Source organism: Columba livia, chromosome 4 (assembly GCF_036013475.1).
Source record: "Columba livia isolate bColLiv1 breed racing homer chromosome 4, bColLiv1.pat.W.v2, whole genome shotgun sequence".
NCBI classification, from domain to species: Eukaryota; Metazoa; Chordata; class Aves; order Columbiformes; family Columbidae; genus Columba; species Columba livia.
Genome location: NC_088605.1, coordinates 77,351,533 through 77,375,597, shown reverse-complemented (window position 1 = coordinate 77,375,597; position 24,065 = coordinate 77,351,533). Strand labels below are relative to the sequence as shown.

The window sequence follows — 24,065 nt, the reverse complement described above, 5'->3', positions numbered from 1 at the left end:
AGCGCAGGTGTGAGGGGCGGGGCCAGCGCAGGTGTGAGGGGCGGGGCCTGGGGTATTTAAGGCGCGCGGCGGCGTCGGTTCCGGTTTCTCGGTGCGTGCGGGGGCGGCAGCGGCCGGTCCGGGCTCTCCCGGCGGGGCCCAGGTGAGGTGCGGGGAGCTCGGCCCGGGCGCGGCCGCGCCGGGGGTCGGGGCTGGGAGCGCGGGGCCGGGCAGCGGGGAAGGGGCCGCGGCCCCGGGGGCTCTCGGGGCGGAGGGTGAGGCGGGTGGGCAAGGGCAGCCGGTGCCCGGGCGGCTCCGCGGAGCAGCAGCCGCAGCCGCGGGGCTCGGGGCGCCGGGGGGGAATAAAGCCCGGAGGGCCGGAGCCCGGCGCCCCCCGTCCCCGCCCGAGCCGCCCGCGGCCACACGGGGCCGGGCCCGCTCCGCGGGTCCCCCCAGCCAGTTCTCAAGCACCGCCCGACACCGCCGGGGCTCCCGACACCACACGCGGGGTTGGGTTCGCTGGGGCTGTGGGGTCCGCGGGTGCTTGTGCAACTGGAGCCCCGAGGCCCGGTGCTGGGGTTCAGCAGCCCCGAGGCACCCGGGCATTTCCCAGCCCTGAGAACGGAGCCTGAGCTGCGTTCTCGGGGCTGGGAAAGGGGCTCCTGGGGCCGAGGCCTGGGCTTTGGGCTCAGGAACAGAGACCCAGTCGCTGTTCCTGGGCTCAAACCCAGGGGCCGGGTTGGCCCCTTGGGCAGGGGCTGGTGGGGGGTGGGCACAAGTGGGAGGCTGGGGAGGAGGGGGGCCAGGCAGGGGGACCCCCTCCAGAGGGGGGGGTCTGGACATCCTGGCCCCCAAATGCTCGGACGCTGGCATGCACCAGGCAGTTTCAGGTGTTTGACTGGTGTGAAAAGTGGTTTTCCCCCCTTTTTTATTCAAGGACTGTTCAACCACTGGACTGGTTATTAGATAATTGGTTCATATTTATTCATGTGTCATATTCATAGGCAGCTTGTGACAGTGATTGATTTACAATCTGGCCCAAGGCCAAGCTCAGTGGAACAAGCACAACGAGCTGGAGCTGCAGAACAACTGGAACCAGAAGCAGCTGCAGAGGAGCTGGAACCGCAAACAGGCTTGAAGCTGCACAGGCTGGAGCTGGAGCTGAAAGAAACCAGAGAGAGAAACTGGAACCAGAACTCAACTGGAGCCACCCACAAGCTTGATGTGATACATACAAGTTGCAAACACAAACTGAATAAACAGGAGTACACACTGAACCAATGAAGGCACAAGCACAAACCCAATAAAAAGTGGTTACTACCAATAAACAGGTGCACACAACAACTACAATGGAGGCACACACCAAAACCCAAGAGGTGCAGAAACCAAAAAGCAACAGGTCAAGAAACTCAAACCCAAGGGGTGCATAAACGCAAAAACCACGGGTGCACAAAACAAAAAACAAGAGGGGCAAAACCCAAAAACCACGGCTGCAAAACCCCCAAAGCACAGCCCCCCTAAGGACAGAACGGGTGCAGAACCCCACAAACGGGGACACACCACGGCCCCCCAGGCCGAGCCGGAGCAGAAACCCCCGCGGCCAAACCCCCCGGCCCCACCAGCCCAGCGGGGCCAGCGGCTCTGGCCGGACCCCCCAGCGCCAACACCCCAACCCCCCCCAGCCCGGCCCGGCCCCGGCTCAGAACCGCGGGGCCCCCCCTGCACCCCCAGCAGCCTCCAGCCCCGGGGGAGCCCTGCCGGGGGACGGGACCGCCCTCCCCGGCCTGCAGCAGGACGAGGGGCGAAGCCCCGAGCACAGACCCGCTCCCCGAGCCCCCGGGACACTCACCGGGCACGTCCTCGCCGCCTCGGGGCCGTACGGGCTCCTCGCCCGGCGCCGGGACCAGAGGGGCTCCGGTCCGAGCCCGGCTCCGCGCAGGGCCCAGAGCCGCCCCGCGGCCCCGCCGAGTGGAAGCCAGCTCCCCCGGCAGCAGCTGCCCCGGGCCCGGCAGAGCCCGCACCGGCACCCGCTCCCGCCGGCCCCCCTCCCGCCTCTGCGCGTGCGCCCGCCGGAGCGGCGCCCCCCGCCGGCCCGGGGGAGCTTTTGAAGCCTCGGGGGCCGCCCCGTCACGTGACCGCGGGCTCAGCTGCGCACGCGGGGCGCGTCCGGGCGCGGCTTGGCCCCGCCCCTCTCGGCCCCGCCCCTCTCGGCCCCGCCCCTCTCTCCCGCACGGTGGCGCCGCCTGGCGGACACAGCGCGGCACTGCAGAGCGCAGTGGGCGGCACCGCAGCCCCCGGTACCGGTGACACCTTCCCGTGTCCCATTCACCTGGCGGCGAGAACCCGGGTCCCCGCATCGGGGAGGGGGGGGCAAGGTGTCTGGGAACAGTCGCTGGTGTGGGATGGGCCGGGGGAGCTCAGGGCACGGCTCGGCCTGACCCCCCCGCCCCGGGCTGGGGACGAGAGGGACCCGTAAGGACCACGGCGACATGCGGCCACTTTCCACCACCCCTTTATTGAGGCCATTGTAGGTTTTAACCCTTGCCCGCCGCTGCCTCTGTCCGGGACCTGCCCGCAGGCACCTGCAGCTCCTGCGGAGAGAGGGGACGAGTTCAGGCTCAGCAGCCGCCCCCCAACCGGGGGTGTCCCCTCCCCCCAGGCTCAGCCGCCCCCCGGCCCCACGCACCTTCACGCCCCGTCCGTGTCCAGCACGTCCTCGCTGCGGGCTCGGCTGCGCTGCCGTGAAACAACCGAGGCACCAACACCAACCAGACACACAGGGGAACGCACCGAACAAACGCGGCACCAGCACCGACCCAATGAGAACCGGCCACCGCGTCCCCGCGGCGGGCTCAGCTGCGCTCGGGGCGCGGCCGAGCGGGTTGGCCACGCCCCCTCCGATCTCGGTTCCGCCCCCTCCGATCTCGGTCCCGCCCCCTCTCTCGGTCCCGCCCCCGCCCCAGCCCGGGATGGCGCCGCCTGGCGGACACCGCGCGGCCCTGCAGAGCGCAGCGCCATCTCGTGTCCGTTCGGCGGCACCGCAGGGACAGCGGGGCCGGGCCCGGGGAGGGTGAACTTGTGTTTTTGGACGGTTCGGCCGCATTTTCTTTAGCAAACAGGTTTCCCGGGGCTGCGGGCAGCTCCTCCCATCTCAGCCGCGCACGTTTTGCGGCACAGCAAACGGATTTGCAGCAAACGCACCCTGGACGAAAACTTCCATGTGGCCGCAATTCCGGTTTTAAAATCAACGCCTTAACGCAACTGTGATTAGAGGGTAATGCGACACTGACAATCAAGCACTGCTGGCTGAGGCCACGTCAGTTGGAACGGAACGTTTCAGCTCGTTGGATCCCCAACATGCGAGTGGTCACCAGCCCCAAATTACGACGACATGAAAGTATTTGGTTAACCTGTGGAATTTTATTCAAACAAGTTGATACAAAACGGGTACGGTACATCAAATGAACCGAAAACAAGCCGAACCGGACTCAAGCATTGTCAAATAAGGCACATATAAAAAAATCTACACAAGTAATCCAGTGAAACAGACGGTTTATATATATATCTATATTTGGAGGTAGAAATAATTACAAAAATACTGACAAATCTCCAGCAGTAGCAGATTTGTTAAAACAAATAGTACTTAGGTCCCCATTTGGAAAAGTGATCTGTAAAATAGCATTTTTTCAGCACCCCATGTTGGCACATCCGGGCTGTTCGTGTTTTAGCATCAAAAGAATGCTGCCGGTGTTAAAAATATCCAATGCCATGAGGAATACAATCAAAGGAACTACAAAAAGTTATAACTGTCCATAAAGCTCATGGTGGCAAGTAAGAGAAGAGTCCTCGGGGTACAACGTCACCTTTCTTCCTCCAATTCCACAACGCAGTTACATTTCAGAGACCTAAGGAAGCTTTGAGGAGTGTGGCGATATCTGCTGGGATGGTTCCTTCTTCTCCTGGGGAATAAAAACAACATTCCATAGGAACAGACAAAATCCACGTGCCCAAAACTGTACCGAACCCTCTCCGCGCACGGGTTTGTCCTTGGTTCGTGGGCCAGGCTTGGAGCGCACAAACCAAACGACCATCAGCACCAAAGCTCCTTTCTAGTTTATTATTCCACGCGAAACCAAAATACGAAACAAACCGAAAAGGCGAATCCCAGCAAAGAAACGAAAGGGTTATCTGCATCCAGCCCCCTGGGTGTTTGCAGAGTAACACACTGCAGCAACCTTGGTTCACACAACGATGTGCGGGAGACTCACCTGAATCTGCCGCAGTCATGTCTTGTTCCAACTTCAGCTTCTGCTGGCTGATTTTGAGCATGGATTCCTCAATAGTCCCCTTACTGATCAGCTTTATCACTTTTACTTCTCTGAAAAATAAACCCCAAACAGGATAAATCCGTGTTTTTGCAGTTCCTCTGGCTCAGCACACACGGGCAGGACGCTCTGCCTTGGCAAAAGGGCGACACCGCTTCCTTCTCGCTTTGCTGTGCTGCCACAAAACTTGTTTTCTCCATGTTCTCCAGCCAGCGCAAGGCCTGTCCGGTCACAGAAACTCCGTTAACAGCATCCCCCTCGGCTGAAATACCGGTTATCAGTTAGATCCTATCGGCTGGTTCTGCCAGACACCTCGAGAACAGCCCCTGGCTTCAGCTTTTACCACAGGGCGGCGCTTTGGAGCTCAGAAACCTCCCGAAGGGAACAAAGAGCTTTGCCAAGCGGCCCCAAACACTCCGGATCTGCCTTGAAACGGTTCCCAGCACCAGAAATGCGAGAACTACAGAGAATCTGAGAGAACCGGGGAAAAGGAGGAGACCGTGAACGAGGTTTGTTCTGGCAGCAACACCTGCTGAGACAATTACAATGACCCGCAAAGACCGGAGCTGGGTGGCAAAAGTCTCTGCTTCCAAAAGGAATATTTAATGATAAAACCGTGGCTTTTGAGTCTCTTTTGAGAGCTTGCCTCCCAGAAAAGCCAAGCGCCGTAACTAAAAAGCCCTACCTTGTCTGACCTACTCTGTGGCATCGGTCTTCTGCTTGCTTATCGTTGTACGGGTTGCAGTCGATGTCGTGAAGAATGACGACGTTTGCTGAGGTCAGATTGATTCCCAAGCCCCCGGCTTTGGTTGACAGGAGGAATACAAATATACCCATATCTGTGTTGAACTGGTCTATGAGACGTATCCTGCGGAACACAAGGGTTGAACACAGATTCAGGAGGAGGAGGATGATCTTTCGAAAGGGAGGACGGAGGCGTCGCAAAGCAGCTCAGAGCTCCAGCTGTTCTGCAGAAGGAAAAATGGTACCAATGGTCCTCGGCAGCGACCAGAGAAACAGAGACGGACCCATAGCGAAGCACGGCGAAAGATTTGGGGTGACCATAGAACACAAAGAGCGAGCTGGCGGATGGGGGAGGACTGAAGGACGCCAAACAAACCCGAAATCCAACGTTAAACCCCTTCCACAGTGACCACACAGCTCTACACACTGGACAGCAAAGGGCTTTAAGTCACGTCCTCCCCTTCACGCACACGTGTATTTTTTCCTCTCGTCTGCAGCAAAAGAAGTCACGTACCGATCAGAAATCTGTGTTTTTCCATCCAATCTAATGTATCTATGCTGCCAATGTTTGAGGAAAACTTCCAAGATATCCAGCATCATGGTAAACTGGCTGAACAACACAACTCTGTCCCCCTGGAAACGACAAAGCAACACAACAGGCTTACAACACGTAAATTACGGATAACGAACTACACAAATACTTCACTTTACTTTGACTTAATTCCGACTCTTTCCAAGCTTAAAAGGCTGAGCTGGAATGAATCACCCAGGGCTGGGTTCAGTGAAGACGCTGTAACCAGTATTTCTGCTGCATCGATCCACCTTTTGTCAGCACATTAGTTTGTTTAGTCACTTTGTGCTTAGGTGCCTGGAAATCACACGTCACATGCACACGTGACAGACCTGCTCCATCTAGAAACAACACCATATTTTCATTAAAAGCTTAAGTTTAAACTATATTCCATATAATACAGAGCAGCAGCACTCTTCCGTCTGAAATAATCCAACGGATGCACAATCCACGCTTGTGCAAACGCAGGATGCTCTGAAGTATTATGGTACGTGCGCACTTGGAAAACAAGCCGGTCTGAACCTACGACTCAGAGCAGTGAGCTCTTCTTACCTTGACGCCGGCCTAACACACGATTATTCTGGTGTACCGGTCTTATTGAACCGCCAAGAAGAGGCCGATGAGCTGCCAAAGTGAAGGCAGCCCTCTGTACACCCAGAGAGCAGCGCTAACGCGGGGTGAATATTCTGAACCGTGGAGAAACGGGAAAGCTGATTGCAGCTGCCTCTGAAGTGCCGTGTGTGGGCAGGACCGCACATCCAGAGCTCCAAGTATTGTTTGCAATGCTGCCCATGCGCTAAGTCACGTTGTAACACTCCACAACCGGGTTGCACATACAACCGGCAGGTGTTAATTTAAGCAGCTGTTCAGAGCCACCCTTTAGATGGGCAGGAAAAGGAGTTTTGGCCGCCTGCAGCACCCACCTTCTCTTTGAAGTCGGACAGGATGCGCTCCAGCGCCCTGAACTTCCCCGAATCCAAGATCTGATCCATGCCCAACTTGTAGTCGCTGATGTGAGGATATTGCTTGCAAAGCAGGTGCAGCTCAAAATCCGTCATGACTGTCATGTCTTCCAAGATAAGGTCGGGGTTGGCGTCACAATGGGTGGGTTCCTGCGAGAAGTAACGCAATGCACAATCCTCACCAGGCAGACAAGAAAAAGCCCAAACCGACCCACCATAGACATCCCAACTGCCTGGGGGAACAAAGCAGCACGACGAGACACGGACAAATGCCAGAGCATGGCTCATGCGAGCCCAAGAGAGACGAGCTCTGCATCCCAGCTCTGTAGCAGAGGATCATGTGTCACTGAGCTTTTCCTGCCAAAAACTAAGAGTTATAATATGGGCTCAGCCCCCACGGCCGTTACGCAGATCCCAGCGAGCCCTATGACCTTTGAGGCCCCTAGCAGACCTCTTCCCCCGAAGACACATTCCCTAAAAGGGAGGCCCGATCCTTGCACCGACGGTGGAAGACACGGGACGCCCAGCCCAAGATGTAGGGTGGGCAGGGGACGTCATGCGGGGAGGAAAGAGGAAAAGAAAAGCCACATCTGGAGAGCACGACGGGACCAGGCGGAATAAACCTGGGACAGAAATCCTCCGCAAACCAACCAGTCGCTTCTTCCGTTCTCCCCAACCTCGGCTGGCTTTGTTTCAAAACAAAGCGAAAGGAACTGGAAGCCAGGGGCAGCTTTCGCAGAGCGCTTTAATACTTGAGAGAAAAGCGACAATCTTCCCCAAACTCCACAGGCACGAACCCCAGCCAAGTTCCAAAAAACCAGCCCTCAGTACTCGTATCTTCCCTGTTTCAGTTCTGCACAGCCTGTATTTCTCGCTGCTCAGAAACTATGAATCAACTGCCCACTCAAGATCTTTTTCCATATGCACTTTGCTTCTGAATTTTGGGGTAGAGGGCAGAGAACGGAAACGACCGCAGTCCCGCAGCCGTTGTCTCCATTCTAACAGCCCATACAAAAATCTGTGCTAAATACATACAGAGCTCGATTAGACCCCTGGACAGACGCAGAGAAATACAAAGCAGCAGCAATGGATGCAGTTCGGCAGAGACACTGAATGATGGAAATAAGGAACATCTATTCAAGTTGCATTAAAAATCCTGAGAAATTAAGCATTGCTTCTGCATCTCATCGCCTCACCTTGAGCATCAGCGTGGCCATTGTCCGGAGCTTGTCGCTCGTGTAATGCTGCCGATGCAGCAGAGGGTGATTTGCCATTTTTCTAAGTTGCATCATCACATTTCCCATATCAGAGTTTTTCTCTGTAAACAAAGAATTTGACAGTTCACTCAGTACCTGAACTGACAGGAGAAAAAGGATCATAGAGAAGATCGGGTCAGTTAACGAGCGTTAGACACTTGGACAAAGCGAGAGCTTTGTGATCGCGTCCGACAGACGAGTGGGCGTGAAGAAAGGCAACGAGAACCTCACACACCGTTGCTGTTGAAAGTCTTCTTGAGCTTGTTTAAGAGATCACAGTAGAGCTGCTCCTGCTTCTCAGACATGGCACATAATTCGATGAGGTCTTTTTTGGGAGGTAGTTGTTTCAGGACCTGGCAAAATAAAAACACAGCGGGTGAAAACTGTACTGCAGGAAACAGTCGGGATTCTGCACTCGCTCAGAAGCTGCTTTCAAGCTGCTCTGTTCCCAACTCCTTCCACTGGCTGCAGCTTCACCGACTCAGCAGGATGCAAACTACTACTCAGGTAACTACTGAGTTTTCCCTTTCCTTTACATATGCGATTCTGAATACAAGAATTTAAACAGGGTTTGGATTTTGGAAGAAAAAAGAAACGTTTTGATGACGGCAAAATAACTTACAACACCCATTTCTAGCCATACCCACGCACAAACACATACTCACCACCTTTCAGTTAACTTTGTTAAGATAAAACACGGTTATTATAAAGTCATAAGTCTTTTGGTCATTAATGCGCAGGATTTCTCACTTCTCAGCACTTAGACAGCACCGAATCATCTTCCAGTCATCTTTCTTACCTAAAATGCCTAATTGTAAATAGCCAGCGAATAATAAGCATCAAAGCTGCAGCAGGTTCACGTTTTCACTTGAAAACTGCTAAAAGTTTCTTGCTCTCCCTGGATAAAGAGCTAAAACCAGCCCTGACAAAATCTGATCTGAAATCCTACTCTGAGTCTCCAAGATCATCAGGTTTTTGAGAATAGGAACCCAGCATTTTAAAGATGCAACATTACCTCATCTTTTACTCTTCTCAAGATGAATGGTTTTATTATCTGCTTTGCATGTGCGATCCTCTCCTTTTCATATATGCTTTGTTCTTCCGCACTCTTCTAAGGAAAATATTGCAAGGATTCAGTCACAGTGTGAGTTTGCAGCTGTAACAACACTATCTTCACTGTTACAACCCGATGAAACACCCAGCCAGAACAGACAGAGCCAGCGCAGTGCCTCAGGGGGCAGTGCTGGGGCCGGTCCTGTTCAATATATTCATCAATGATTTGGACGAGGGAACAGAGTGACTGTCAGCAAGTTTGCTGATGACACCGAGCCGAGAGCAGTGGTGACACTGGAAGCTGTGCTGCCATCAGAGACCTGGACAGGCTGGAGAGGTGGGCAGGGAAAAAGGTAATGAAATATAACAGGTGCGAGTGTAGAGTCTTGAATCTGGGCAGGAACAACCCCAGGTTCAAGTGTAAGTTGGGGAATGAGCTATTAGAGAGCAGCGTAGGGGAAAGGGACCTGGGGGTCCTGGGGACAGCAGGGTGACCATGAGCCAGCACTGGGCCCTTGTGGCCAGGAAGCCAATGGTACCTGTGGTGGGTTAGAAGGGGGTGGTCAGTAGGTCAGAGAGGTTCTCCTGCCCCTCTGCTCTGCCCTGGGGAGACCACACCTGGAATATTGTGTCCAGCTGTGGCCCCTCAGTTCCAGCAGGACAGGGAACTGCTGCAGAGAGTCCAGCGCAGCCACCAAGATGCTGGAGGGAGTGGAGCATCTCCCGTGTGAGGAAAGGCTGAGGGAGCTGGGGCTCTGGAGCTGGACAAGAGGAGACTGAGGGGGGACTCATTCCTGGGGATCAATATGGAAAGGGGGAGTGTCAGGAGGATGGAGCCAGGCTCTTCTGGTGACAACCAGTGACAGGACAAGGGGCAATGGCTGCAAACTGGAACACAGGAGGTTCCACTTAAATGTGAGAAGCAACTTGTTCCCGGTGAGGGTGGCAGAGCCTGGCCCAGGCTGCCCAGGGGGGTTGTGGAGTCTCCTTCTGTGCAGACATTCCAACCCGCCTGGACACCTTCCTGTGTAACCTCATCTGGGTGTTCCTGCTCCATGGGGGGATTGCACTGGATGAGCTTTCCAGGGCCCTCCAACCCCTGACACTCTGGGATCTAAGAGGACCATTCGTGTTCTGAGATACTTTGTTCTGACACATTCTTACTCTAAATGGCTTATTTCATCGTTTCATTTTCTACTTTTTCACAACTGCATCACCCATTTCCCCAAGATACCAATAAAACACAAGTTACGCAGCAACAGCAGCGTTCTAGCAAAAGAACAAAAGCTATTTTCAGAAAGAACTTATATAATCCTTACTGCTTTTGAAGAGAACATCCTTCGGATTTCGCTCGTGCTGCTGCTGAACATGTGCGGCATGACGAAATTCAGAAGGGACATCAACTCCAACAGGTTATTTTGCACCGGAGTCCCCGTCAGCAGCAAGCGGTTCTTTGCCTGTTTGTCCAAAGCGGAAAACAGAAGCGAGAAACATTTGTCAAACGGCTTAAAAATGAAAACTGGCCGAAACAACGCAGCTCTGGAGAACCGAGAAAACAAGCTGATAAACCATAACTATTGAAACTTAAAATCAATTTTGATCTCGTGGAATAATTTCCTGCTTAAGTCAACACTCCAGGTTATTCAAGAAGCCTAATCTAGATGTAAGAACAGCCTTCCTGGCGCTGGGGGGATCTTATTTGGCTGTTTTTTTAAATTATACGCCAATTGTTCATCCCACGTTGTATCTTCTCTACTGCTATGAAGAATTTAGGCACAAGTTTTGAATTACAAGCAAAAGCCATAGTTGAACCGCTTAAAGATCGCCTTTTGAAAAGCGCTTTTGATGAAAAGATGATGTTGAAAACTAAGCTGTAATAAGTGATCATAAGCAGACAGTTACTGTACCAATAGCACAGTGCTAAAATCGCAGTTATGAGACAAAGAGCGGTGCTCCAGCTTTTCCAGATGTGCAGACTCCGTTCTGCCTCAGCCCACCACTGCAAACCAGCGGAAACGGGAGTTTCCCCCAAACTGAGCAATAATTGAAGCTCTTACATTGATTGTCATGAGGTGCTGGTAGCGCACAGAGCTCATGTTCTTCAGCATGTGGCCTTCGTCGAAAATTGCGTAGTTCAGCTTCAGCCTGCGAAACAGCCCCCGGTCGTCTGAGCTGCTGATGGCACAGTTGTATCTGACAGAGCAAGACACGTTCACCATGAACACACGGCTATCACAACGGTATGAAATTCCCTAAAACTGCAAAGAGATATGGACAGAATACACGGGGGGCACGATGTCAAAGCAACCAGAACACGGCTCACTCCTAGCAAATAATTACAGTTTACTCCATGAGGCAGCGCTCTCCGTGACTTCCCAAAAACCTGCGCAAATCTATTACAAAGGAATACGTGTTCATTAGTATTTATTACTTAATAGAGAGACAAATGGTGTCTAAAGCATCTATGATGTGCTATCTGCCACAGTATTAACGAAATTCTAGTTAATCGCCACCTAAAGACAAAAGCCCGTTCCCTTCCCCCCTCACCAAAATGCAGACTTGGCGTTTCTGTGCCACTAGAGGTCAGTGGAAGCCAACCACATCCCTCTGGTTATCGAATTCTGCACTTACGTAGTTACAATCACATTGAAATCCACGGCTTTGTTGTGAATGTCCACCCTGAGATGTTTCCGATCTTCTTGGGATCCTGTGGAAGAACAGCGCACGCAATGAGCACAAGTACTTATATATATACCTTTATAATATATACCTATGAAAATTAAGACCGTCCACAGAAACGCAGTCAGCAAGAGATGCGTATTTAAACATAAGCAATTATGTTTTCTCAGGCTGACCATCCGAGCAATTGTATTATTAGGTTCATTTCTAAATCGTGTTCCTCACCATAGTAAATAAGGATGTTGAGCTCAGGACACCACAGGTGAATTTCTCTTATCCAGTTATCTGGAAGGCATCATTAAGACAGAGAAAAACAAGTCATTTATGCTTTAGTATGTCTTACATACTTTCAGACGCATCTCAGGATTAAACCAAACATCTGATTCTTAAGCAAATCCCTCTAAATGCTCCTGAAGTTTAAGGAACTCCACTTACACCTTTACGCACCCCTCAGCTTTTAATTAACGTGCCTTTTTGAGAGCTATTAACAAGACGGGTTCTGTTGGATTTCAAAAGCACGCTGCAAACGGCAACTTCAAACGGGCATCCAACAACGTGAAGCTCTTCTCATGTGTTCAGAGAAATTTTTGAAGCCTCAATAAGTATTTTACATTAAAAGCAGCATTTTCTGTCCAAATCCAACTTGCTGCTTTCTCCTTTCTCGAATCACTCCACAAAGGTCAATTTAACTCCACAAAAACCCAGTTTCTACTCAACTCACGGGCTTCGCTGACACATTTTGTTGCACCATATTCTTCTCGCATTCAACCGAGGCCATTGAACAAGCAGAACACACAAGGAAAAGACAGCAAAACCCCATCGTTGTAGGATTTGGATCTGCTCTGACGCATTCTGTGCAGCAAAGGGGCAAAAACCCCACGGAACGTCTCAAATGCCGTGAAACCCAATGCCCAGCACAGCCTGAAGACTGGGAATTTCAGCCAATATGCAGTCAGGAAAAAGACTTTGATAAACACGCCAAATGTAATAAGTACTTTACTGTCTGTGCAGCATATTAAAAACCAAGTCCATGTCAGGTGTGATTGATTCAGCACAAGCGCGCCTTCAGTGTGCTTTGCATTCCAATCCCAATGACTTGAGGCGCTGAAGATCACCATAAGAAAATCAAGTTTTCTTTCACAAAATTATCTGTTTCACAGTCCGGCCATGAGCAGTTTTTTAAACAAACAAATCATTTTGAAGCATTTAACTTACCTAATGTTGAAACCGGCACAACTATCAAATGGGGACCCTTATGGCCCTCTTGGTAGAGATAAGCTAGGAACGCAATAGCTTGAATTGTTTTTCCTAAGCCCTAAGAGAAAACAAAGCCATTTAAATAAAATTTACCATCTGTGGAACATACTCATGTTTTGTGCTCGTAAGATAAGGATGGTGGAGTGAAGATTATAAACTCGTTCCGTGTAACCACACTGTTTTGCACAAGACAAGCTCAATCACAATGAAACTCAAGCATCTTTTCAGCTCCACATTGGAGCATCAGGGATTCATCTTTCCCATTTATAAAGATTTTCGTTTTAGTTCAAATTCACCCCTTAAATCTTCAAAACTTTACCGACCCAAACCAGACGGTGCTGCAGACCAACGGTTACCTGCAAACTAACTGTTTCCTTCCATTTGAGCCAATTGTACAAAGGATTTCGCAGCTATTTGCAAAGGGGAATTTAATAGGAAAATCAGATTTCTTTCCCACCAACACTCACTTTTGTGTTTTCCACACCACGGATTTCAAAACCCATCCACTCACTCACGGCCTTTGAAACTGATGGGGAAATGTAGAAGACAGGGGCTCACTGCAACTAAATGCTGGGCAAGTAGTATGAGTTAGATTTGTGGGCAAGGAGCTGTTAAAATGAACGGTTTGAGGGTAACCTGGGGTGGCAGAAACTGCAGCTTCTCAACACGTGGAGAAACTGTTTGCAATATTAATTACTTATATCACCTGAAACAAATGACTTAGAACCTGCTTGGGGTTTCTGGAAAATGAAAGAATTTAATGAAGTTATTTTTGCAAAGCTTTTAATGGTTCTTAAATAATTCATTTGGCACTTACCATTTCATCAGCCAATATGCCATTCAACCCGTGTTTATGCAGCAGCGCCAACCAGTTCAAACCAATCTTCTGATACGGCTTCAGCTCCAAACTGTTAAGAAATCAAGCCTAATGTGTTACCATTTTTAGTTGTTTCTCCGTGAAGCACAACTGTACCTTTCTGTGATGAACCTAAGGTGAACATTACTTGTATTTTAATGCGGTCCAGGTCTCCTCGTGTAGTGAAAAACACGAACTTCATTTAAGCGGCCACCTGGACACCAAAGAGTGTTTCCGAACTTTCCAGGTAGTCAATCTGATCTTTCACACATCTCAAATGAACCAAATGTACACCACAATGAATACCTTTCTTCTAAAATCAACGATCCACAACCAATTAACAGCAGTTACACAACTGCTAGTTTTAAAAACCACACAAAATCCAGTGGCATTCAGCAGCTGCACCGCCAAGTTTGCTCTGCTGTACAATTACTGGAGGTGTCGGCACCAAACAACTAAAAAACCCACACGAACACACACAAACCACAAAGAAACATCACTGATCACCCCAAACCCCCAGCCTAATTGTCCCCCACCACACCCATTTCCATTCCTCCTCAATTCTCTTTATTCCCAATATCCATTTGGAGATCCTTCCTAATTCACCTCTCTGAAACAAAGCTTTCCTCCCTGGTGTCCCTCCCACCGGATACAGGTTTCCCGATTATGTTGTATTAATACATCTGAATTCCTGACCAAGGTCTTCAGTCCGGCTGATAAACTTTACAAGTTTGCTCGGATCCACTTCAATTTGGCCTCTTTGAAACAGAAGGTCCCCTACAACAGCAGTTTGCTTTGATATGAGTTGACAACTCATGATCCAACCGCTCAGGGTTGGCTTCTACATTCATCAAAAACCGGAGCAAGTAAAACAAGGTATTGTGCACCGTTACATATTCCTGGGTTTATGTTCGTAACCTCCTCACCTGCTTTCCTGATGCACTTAAAAACATTATATTGATTCCCTGAAGTGTTGCACATCACTCTCCAATAGCTGCAAAGCGTCCAGCGTTTGCAACTCTACTTTGAGACACGACAGCTTTGAAAATCCCAGTCTTCAAGCATATCTTCCTATCAGACATCTAAGTATAAAAAAGGGAAAGGTACCTCTGGTTCAGAGTGGAGGGTTGCTCTATGTTCCATCCACATCCTCCATCCTCAGTTATTCTGGTTACTTGTTTCGTCAGTTTATTGGAAATTTCTTCGCATTTATTCATAAGCTTCAGAACCACGTCCCTCTCCTTGAGCAGGATCTTGCAGTTCCACACGATGTCTTCTGACAAGCCGGTAGTCTTTGTCATTTTTGTAAACTGCAAAATAATAAGCATTTAAAAAATATATGGTGAAGAGAAGGCGCTACGGTCAAAATCCACGGCTGCTGCGGGCAGCAAGTAACTCAAGTGGCGGCCAACAGCAGCATCCCAGTCACCTCAAAGCTCCAGACATTCCCTGTGCACACTGCAAATCTGTGCACCCACGCTGAAGGTCACCGGTCCAGCTCCTTGCGCTGTACATCTTAGAATAAAATAGGCAGTTTTTCTGAAGAATTTCTGGTGTAAAATACAGGAGCAATGTACAGCACAAGCTAACAGAAAAGCACAAGGAAGAAGAAAAGGCACTGATTAGCATTCACGGGTGTATGTCCTCCTAGAATTCCTCCTTTAAAAACATTAAGGGTCGTATGGTCCAGCTATTGATCAATATTGCCGTATCAAAGCCTACAAAAGAGCGATGCCCTCCACTGACCATTGGCACTATTGGAGGTTTGGGGATTTTTCGGTGGTTTTGTTCCATTTTCAACATAACGCACAGTTTACCGACACTCAGGTGAAATCAGGCTAAGGCGCACGTGTCAACACTTGCAAAGAAATCTCCTAAATAGACACCTCTATTTAGAAATAAAAAGAGACATAAAGAACGTGATTTTTAATAGATGATTAAAAAATTTCAACATTTGTTTTGATGCCTAAAGCTCTGGTTGGCATGAATATAAATCCCGTAATCTATAAAATAAAGGTGTGGAGAAAGAGGCCACCTGTTATTAACAGAAATTGTATTGTTTGGTGTCGGCACGTCCGCATTCACCTCCAAGTTACAACAAGAAAAGCTTCAGCCAGCGTTCTGCATGCGGAACACGGTGTTACCCTGTCACGCACAACAAGGTGCAGATGCTCAAACGGCCCCGGGTTACCAGAGCTTCTGAACATCCTCCCAGGGGCCACTTTTTATCAAAGGGGGTGCAAAGATGTGAGACCATCACGGACAACCGAACCCCTAAATCGCCTTCACGTGGCGCAAAGTTAAGCCCGAGCTGAAGGTTATTTAGGATTTCACCGCTGAAGGCGGCCTCAATCAACAAAGCCCAGCTCTGCTTCAAGCAGCTCCCATTTCCAGCCTGATGCATTTGCTGCTTTGGTGAGAGGTGCCTCTGGACTTCTTGCTAGTTTGGTTTTCATGGCAGTTTGTACACGTCTGGTCAAACAAAAAGAGGGATGACAACAATCCGAAGTCACCCTCCCATGAATGCATCTCTCCCCGCTCCTGTGCTACTGCAGCGCACGAAACACAAGGGACAAGTCAGTTCAGCCTCGACTGCTCCGTTCCCCCATTGCCTTAAAAGCGAGAAGCTAAATATACGTTATGTCAGAATTTCTACGTGACTTTGCGCATCAGTTTAACCCAGGTGTGATTTTTAAAAACAACAGGCATTGTTTCATTCACGAAGCTAAAAGAGACGGATTGTTTTGTGACTCTGCAAAGCAGAGAAACCAGAGGATACAGCAAATCTTACACAGACACGTTTCTATGCTAAAAGGAAACTCAAGCAGTTGACAGTCCTAAGACTTAAAACAATCGTAGCATTGTTACTGGATCAAGTTAAACATCTATCTTAAATACCCGTTCTAAAGAGTATTTTCAAGCATTCTTAACTTCCCCAGCTTGAAATTTGCTTAAGCCCATCTGAAAAACATCTTAGTCCAACTTACAAAGCTCATCTAGAATAAAAAAGTGTTTTTAATTCACGTTTCCCGGAATAAGGTGTTCCACCTAGAAATAAATCGGCTTTAGTCTTAATCTCAGGCTGAGAGCCTTAAGATCTTCCTCAATTCTTGTCATAATTAAGAGGTGGTAACAACATCTAGTGCTTTACATTGTGTTACAAAATACACCATTAAAGTAAAAAGAGACCTTAAAACGAAGCCAATTTCTCTAATTGAACTGAATCAGTTCTCCCCATTATTCTACCACTCATTTATTAGTAGGAAAAACGCTGGGTGGCTGAGCTGCCGCATCCTTAGAGCAATTAAATCCACACCGACAGGCAACATCTGCTAAAACCTGCTGCAAACTGCTACCCTGGGCAAGTATTCACAATATTACACAAACATGTGGTGCTGACAGCAGCAATCTTTATGAGAGCCACATTTGAAACGCAAACAGGCCCATGCAGCTTTTTTTCTGTTAAATATTTTACGGGGAGAAAAAGGAGAAGAGCCCTGTAGCAAATATTTCTGCGAAGAATTAAGCTCAGGCAAAATCCAACACGTTTCGAAAGGAACGGCCGTATGACAGATGTTCTGTGAGAAGCCAAAGGCTCGGGGCGAAACGGCTTTCGTGTGCAGCATACCTGCACCCTGGGTTTTTTCAAATATCTTCCTCTTTTCTCCCCCCCTTGCAACACAACATACAAAGATCGTTTTGTTTTCCCTTAAAAATCTGTTTAGTGTGTCTTATTGTTTGTGGTAAAACACTTCACCCACCAAATAATAAACGTTGTTGTCTTACACATATTGAAATGTGTTCTGCTCTGAAAAAATACAGACAGATCTCGCATACATCAGTGGGGGAAGTTTCAGAGCAAATACTGATGAAAACCCATGTCAATTATTCTGTTAAAGGGCCTACGTTCAGTTACTGGCTTAAAATCCCAAGCGCTAACAAATTAAAACGAGACAATGTGCTGTAACGCACTTCAAATTTCCTAGCAGGACGCTGCTCTTACCAGGTCTGATGTCTTGCAGTTAACTGAAACTGCAGGAAATGCGAAGGCAACAAACATTTGCAAGTAACATCCCAGTGACGGTAGATAATCTACTTACCAAGAGAGAGCGTGTTCCCATCTGCTCTGGATTCTGGTTCAGCCTCCTGAAGCTTCACCTCTTATTAATAAAAACAGCTCGCTCCACTAAAAAAATGGCTGCATTGCTCAGCCAGCAAAACCATGCTAGAGCTGGAGGAGGTTAAGGAAAACAAACCAAAAAAGAGACGAGTGTTTCTCGTATGAAAAGATCCATGCTGGCAGCTTCAATCATGGAGCTGCCCTGGAAGCTGCTGCTGCTGTTCAGGTGTCTGCAGAAAAGGTCCTGCCACGTTCTTGCCCCTCCTGCATGGCTCTTCAGCGACAGGAGCTCAGAACAGCCTAGCAAACACCTCCTTCCCAACTGAGAGCTCTAATTTCTTCTTCTGCAGGGAAAACAACCAACTTTCCCAGCTCCAGAGTGAGTGACGGTAATGTCAGCCAATTAGCTCGAGTTTTCCAGGAAAATCACCCCTTAATTCATTCAAAAAATCAGGTCATATGACACTATTTGAAACGCTATTGGCTTAGGAGGAACGGAGCATTTTAGCCTAATCGGGATAAGGCCACCCATCTAAGGCTCCCTGGGCTGAAGCTGCCTTGAGTCTCAGCAGGCTGGGGAAAGGAAGAGAAAAGCAAAGAAGAATGCGGACCTACCAGAGCCTCCCAGCTGTTAAAGGGCCGGAGCGCGATTATCTTCTGAGCCTTTTTCTGAGAACACTGGGGGATCAAAGCCAGTTCGCTCAGGGAAGCATCCTGCAGGAAGCTGAGGATTTTGGCTCGGTAGCCGTCGTCCATCACCTCGTTGCCGCTGCTGTAGTCCTCGTCGAGGGAGCTGCCACCATCGTCCGAGGCCGACTCATCCTCCGAGCCTTCTGCTTCTCTTTTGGCGCTCCAAATGCTCTTTTTGCTCTCGTCCTTTTTCTGAAAGCCGTTCTGCTCGTTCTGCTTTGGCTTCTCTTTGCCCTCGTCGCTTGTGCTGTTGGCGGAGGCTTCGGTCCAGTCGGAAGCTTCGCTTTTGGGAGGAAACTCCATGCCTGTGCGTGCAATGTAGAAGGCAACAAGTCAACGCGTACTGGTTGAGGGGATATTAAAACACAAGGTTCTTCCAAAAATAAAACCAATATAACACACAATTCTAGTATTCAATACACAACTGAACAGCAGGCGTTACTAAGGAAAGAGGAGAAAGCACAACGCAGGTCTGTTCAAAACACGCAAACAGCACCAACTGTGAGCGTAACACGAGCAACGCCAATCTGTACACTGCTCAAATAGCAGGAGGTTTTATGCAACTCTCTCAAAATACAGATGATCAACACTCTGTCGTGTGTGTGAGCTGCAGAAACTCCGAGGTAAGAGCCCATAGTTCAAGAACTCTGATCTACGGCCAGGCTGAGATCCTGGTCCCATCCTGCCCGACTGCAGAGATACTGACTCTGCTCAGCTCAGGAAACAAGCCTCCTTTCACCAGGAAAACCAGCCGTTCTTTCCATTCTAATCGATGTCAGGATAGCACCAGAGGTGGGACAACAAAAAAATGCACCTGTTAAAGAACCTGGAAGAGCAATGTGTTTCCAACCAAAATAACCCTGCTGTCTTAAAGTAAGGTACAGGTTATTTAACACAATGTGAATGTCAGCTTTGACACACTTCAAAATATATTTTATTAGATGCCTATAGGTAATTACAACTTCTTATGTAAATCTGTATTAGCAAGGCAAAGGGATTTTACTCTACTTACTGAGCAAAAGATGAAATTACCATGAAACTTAAAAATACAGAAAAAATGAGTGTCGTTCTTTTACCCTCCCCATAATACTGATTTCGAGTACTGATGCAAGTTTCTAGACATACTGTCAGGACTGTACATTAGAACAGATTTATATCCTAAGTCTGTTTGTTTTATCTTGAGATAAAATGGATTATAAATCTGTCTTTACCCTCATCGTCTTCTGCAAACACTCTCAGGGCCTCCAGTGCTTCGTGAAACACCCAGTTATGTTCCTGAAGTACATCTCTCAGCTCCTAGTAAATTAGAAGACATTTGGATTGTGGTAAGGTAAGCAAAAACTACATTTCTGTACATAATAACAAGGCACTAACATCTAATTGCACAAGGCAGAGAAAACCCCCACAAATCCTATGATTCATAACAAAGGAAACCAAAAAACCCTTCACTTTATCCTGAGATGCTCAGTCTAGGCAGAGCTGCTCCACTTTTCAAAAGGGCAAGAACCCACAGAAACAAGCTTTGCTTCCAACAATTTAAAGCACAGTATTAAAATGCCCTGAGCAGTTGCTGAGTATCTTCAGATGCTAAACTAATACAAAGCACACACTGTATCTAGTTGTCCAGGGGAGAAGAGCGTGGGCCAGAGGGATGGTAATTTCCTCATGCGTTTTTATAACAGGTCGCCAAATCCGACTGTGCCAGGCTTGTTGTGGCACCAAAGTTCCATATAATCCTGATTACATAAAACTGCTCTCAATTCACGGTAATATTACATTCCAAAAGCAGCAACAGGGAAGACCTTCCTACCCTGGGCTCTTTCTGAGGGTGCTGCTGCTGTAAGGACGGTTTCCTTTGGACTATCAACAGTGGCAACAATTTTCTTAAGTCAAAACCCTCAGGAGAAGTGAGCTCACCTCCTTATCCAGTTCAGGGAAGGTATTCTGCAGCTTCTTCACGAGCATCTCTTGCCTCTCCCATTGTCTTTGGGGTTCTGACTCATCCAGCTATGTTAAAAAACAGAAAGCTGTCAGGTTTAATGTAAATTACAAGCACAGAAAATACAACAACAACAACCACACACAAAACAACCACACCAATTTAAAACAATCCAACCTAATCACTCTTGTTTATTCTCAAGGAGCCACTCGGAATGACAAAAGCACTTCAGATAAATGCAAGTTGCCAAAGTGATACAAAGCCAATGCTCAAAGTAAGACCACAACTTTGATAAGTGTAGAAAATGCCTTCTCTCATCAAAGACTGGCACTCTTTAGCTGATAAACATACACCGTGCAAAATCACATGCCAAAACAGAAATCATTTAGAACCATCTAGGTTGTATTTCTTTAAAATGAAAAGTTAGTGGTGATTGTGGATGACATTTAAGGGAGAGGATGGCAGGGTTACGAGTCAGGCCACTAGGTCAGATCGCCAAGCACGCAGTATTTAACCCACCGGAGTCTATAAACGTGTCCATTGGTGTGTTTATACGAAGACTTACAGGTAAAAAACCGCACAAATACTGTGTCGCAACACCACGAAGTCACATCAAAACCTCGCAAAAGTTTTCACCCACAACAGCTTCTCTAACAGCGACTATCTGCCTGCAAAAAGGCAGGTTCCTATCAACCCATGCCAGAACTCCTACTTGCCACAAGCTGCTCTGTTATGTATCCACCACCAAGAATTGCACAAGTTCCTTCTCAGAGCTTCGAATGCAAAGTGGTTGCAGGTCTACTTATCTCCAGCAGAGATGCCAAGAGGTTTGATTAATATTTACTTTGCTGATTGATGCTATTTGCTGAAAGAGCACAAACTAGATCAGCCAGCAGCTCTCCATGGAACGGAGCACAGGGTTCCTTTCCTCAGGGAGCCTATAGTATCAATAAGTGTTTGCTGGGCTGGCTGGGTAATAATCTAGTGAAGTCCCTTTGTGACCAAACCCGGGGGTTTAGTGAGGAGGAACAAACCCGAACCCCAGGAAGTCTCACCCCGCCAAACTCACAGCTCTCCTCTGGGAAGCAGGGGAGTGTCTGAGTAATATCCTTTTTGCTTTCATGGAAAACTCCGCGTTCCCTTCATTTGGTTCTAACCGAGGACAACGTCTGGTTAAATTTCAACACAAAGATAGTCCCCAGCCTCCATCCAGCCTCCAGCGCTTACTGGAGAGTTCCCTTCCTCTACCAGAACTGGTTTTTAAGGATGTCTACTGGGATAACTGGGAGACACCCTCACGACAGCAGTGCAGGACTGTGCGTAAGATCTGCCAAATACCAACGTGAATGCGCAGGGATCGTTACATAGGCCCTATTTATGAGCAGAAGTCAGAGTAATAATTCCTTTAATTGTAACCAATACACACACGACACCACTGTCAGATAATTCCGCTTATTTTACAACGCACAGAGAGAAAAAACATTACTTACGTAATTAGATTTTGGCTTTTTTGCGACTTGCTCATTTCCGTTTTTGCACTTTGTGGGAGAACCTTTCAGCTTCCTTTTACGAGACGCAGCTTTCAAAAGAATTGAGGCAGAAATGAATTAATTACTTTCATTAAATTCACTCCGAAGCAGTAGGATCATTCAAATCGACACTATAGTAGCTACTTATTAGCTGCATGAGATGTTTTCCCAGTCTCCGTTATAGACCACAGACACACTGAAACTTGAAGCAAAGCAGCTGCTTGAAAGTACACCCTTATTTACCTCTAAGTTTTCGCTAGTAGTTTGGCAATTAATCAAGCAATTACCTTTCATATATAACAACTGAAATAGCTTTTTTTTTTTTAATAATTGCCACACATTTTATACACAAGTTGCATAAAGGTATCTGTTTCTATTCAAGCTGACTGCTTTGGGCAAGTTGGTGTTTAATCAAGGCTGAACCCCAATCCTGAGCTGGAATACGAGCATCGCTGCCAATCTGGAGGTGCTGGTGAAGGATTTCTGGCCCAGGTGCACAGGGGAGAGGCCACCACCAAGAGTTTTCAACATTAAATCCAAACATCTGAAAGAAAACTATGCATATTAAGTCAGTGATAACTAAATATCAGTGATAATCATATCACTTATGAATAGCTCATATGAGCCAGAACTTTGTGAGTATCTTTGGGCCCCAGTGATTATCAAGAGATTATCGATTTAGCGTTAAGACCTGCCCGGTCAGGTGCATTCTGTTGAACCTGTTTATCAATGATCTGGATGAGGCGGCTGAGCGCACCCTCAGTGAGTTTGCAGATGACACCAAATAGGGTGGTAATGTTGATGTGCTGGAGGGTGGAAAGGCCATACAGAGGGGCCTGGACCGGCTGGATCGATGGGCTGGGACCAGCTGTCTGAGGTTTATCAAGGCCAAGCGCTGGGTCCTGCACGTGGGTCACAACAACCCCATGAATGCTGCAGGCTCAGGGAAGAGCGGCTGGAAAAGGACCTGGCGTCTGCCCAGGTGGCCAAAAAGGCCACCAGCATCCTGGCTTGTATCAGGAATAGCACGGCCAGCAAGACTAGAGAAGTGATTTTCCCCCTGTACTCAGCACTGGTGAGGGCCCACCCTGAATATCGTGTTGGGCTTTGGGTCCCTCATCATAAGAAGGACATTGAGAGAGTGCAGAGGAGGTGACAAAGCTGGTGAGGGGCTGGAGCACAAGTGTGATGGAGCGGCTGAGGGACCTGGGGGTTCAGCTGGAGAACAGGAGCTGAGGGGAGACCTTCTGATCTCTGAACTGCCTGAAAGGAGCTTGGAGCATGGAGGGGGTTGGTCTCTTCTCCCAAGTAGCAAGTGATGCAACAAGAGGAAATGGCCTCAAGTTGCACCAGGGGAGGTTTAGATTGGACAACAGGAAAAAGCCCTTCCCGGAAAGGGCTGTGGGGCATTGGAACAGGCTGCCCAGGGAAGCGGTGGAGTCACCATCTCTGGAGGGGTTTAAAAGACGTTTAGGCGAGGTTCTCAGGGTTGGTGCTGGAGTTGGGTTAGCTTATGGTTGGACTCGATGGTCCTGAGGGTCTCTTCTGACTGAACTGATTCTCCGATTCTCTGATTTTCTGACTGCTGCCACGTGCAGCTCGCAAACACAAGGACACGTTACCCTATTTCTGCGCATTAGCTTTGCTTGAGGCAGCAACTGTTACCAGATCAAATTATTGTAAAATTCCTAGACCACGATCTGAAATAGAACTGCAAGTGAACTTCTATTTTTTTGAAGAATAACTGCCTGTGGAGCTTTGCTGTCTGACACCAGCATCTCCGGCCAGGAAAACACCCCCAGGGCAGAAAAGGAAAGCAACAGTACGCTCCCTTAAACAAAGGATCTGGCATGAGATACCAAAAAACACTGAAAAGACTTTTTCAAAGTCTACATATTCCTATATATAGGTATAAATATATACAAGGGGCACAGTTTGAAGCATCCAAAGACTGTGGCAATGGAGGGCGGGTGGCTCTCCTTCACCATTCAGACCATGACCCTTTAAATTAAAACTGCATTCAGGAAGGATAATTCTGAATATGAACAGTGACCCTGAAAACCTCCTTGCCCTAAAACATATGTGGGTTCTATATGAGAGTATTT

At 48.5% G+C, this 24,065-nt stretch overlaps 1 protein-coding gene and 2 long non-coding RNA genes across 6 annotated transcripts in view; 1 reads left to right on the top strand and 2 right to left on the bottom strand.

Annotated features, from left to right (window-relative positions):
- The first annotated feature begins 32 nt into the window (after positions 1-32).
- LOC135579416 (uncharacterized) lies at positions 33-1,307 on the top strand. Its single transcript, XR_010472471.1, has 2 exons — positions 33-142; positions 984-1,307. It is a non-coding gene; the product is annotated as an uncharacterized LOC135579416 (long non-coding RNA).
- LOC135579415 (uncharacterized) lies at positions 939-2,889 on the bottom strand. Its single transcript, XR_010472470.1, has 2 exons — positions 2,666-2,889; positions 939-1,140 (listed from the first exon to the last, which is right to left on the bottom strand). It is a non-coding gene; the product is annotated as an uncharacterized LOC135579415 (long non-coding RNA).
- A 490-nt stretch (positions 2,890-3,379) lies between these two features.
- Positions 3,380-24,065, bottom strand: part of SMARCAD1 (SWI/SNF-related, matrix-associated actin-dependent regulator of chromatin, subfamily a, containing DEAD/H box 1) — a 33,462-nt gene continuing 12,776 nt past the window's right edge. The window contains exons 6-24 of one of the 4 annotated variants that reach the window (XR_010472464.1): positions 21,922-22,010; positions 20,410-20,499; positions 19,704-19,788; positions 18,418-18,797; positions 14,790-14,992; positions 13,644-13,734; positions 12,785-12,884; positions 11,795-11,854; positions 11,522-11,597; positions 10,948-11,083; positions 10,210-10,347; positions 8,853-8,948; positions 8,073-8,190; positions 7,778-7,899; positions 6,543-6,731; positions 5,563-5,681; positions 4,990-5,172; positions 4,248-4,525; positions 3,380-3,938 (exon numbers count right to left, since the gene is read on the bottom strand). Coding sequence is in view for 3 of the 4 variants with exons in the window: in XM_065062417.1 (XP_064918489.1) it covers positions 3,877-3,938; positions 4,248-4,357; positions 4,990-5,172; positions 5,563-5,681; positions 6,543-6,731; positions 7,778-7,899; positions 8,073-8,190; positions 8,853-8,948; positions 10,210-10,347; positions 10,948-11,083; positions 11,522-11,597; positions 11,795-11,854; positions 12,785-12,884; positions 13,644-13,734; positions 14,790-14,992; positions 18,418-18,797; positions 19,704-19,788; positions 20,410-20,499; positions 21,922-22,010 (2,447 nt within the window). In the remaining variant the exon portion in view is untranslated. Of the gene's footprint in view, positions 3,939-4,247; positions 4,567-4,989; positions 5,173-5,562; positions 5,682-6,542; positions 6,732-7,777; positions 7,900-8,072; positions 8,191-8,852; positions 8,949-10,209; positions 10,348-10,947; positions 11,084-11,521; positions 11,598-11,794; positions 11,855-12,784; positions 12,885-13,643; positions 13,735-14,789; positions 14,993-17,782; positions 18,267-18,417; positions 18,798-19,703; positions 19,789-20,409; positions 20,500-21,921; positions 22,011-24,065 lie in introns of those variants that run through there. The other 3 variants (XM_065062417.1, XM_065062418.1, XM_065062419.1) reach the window with 3 other exon arrangements.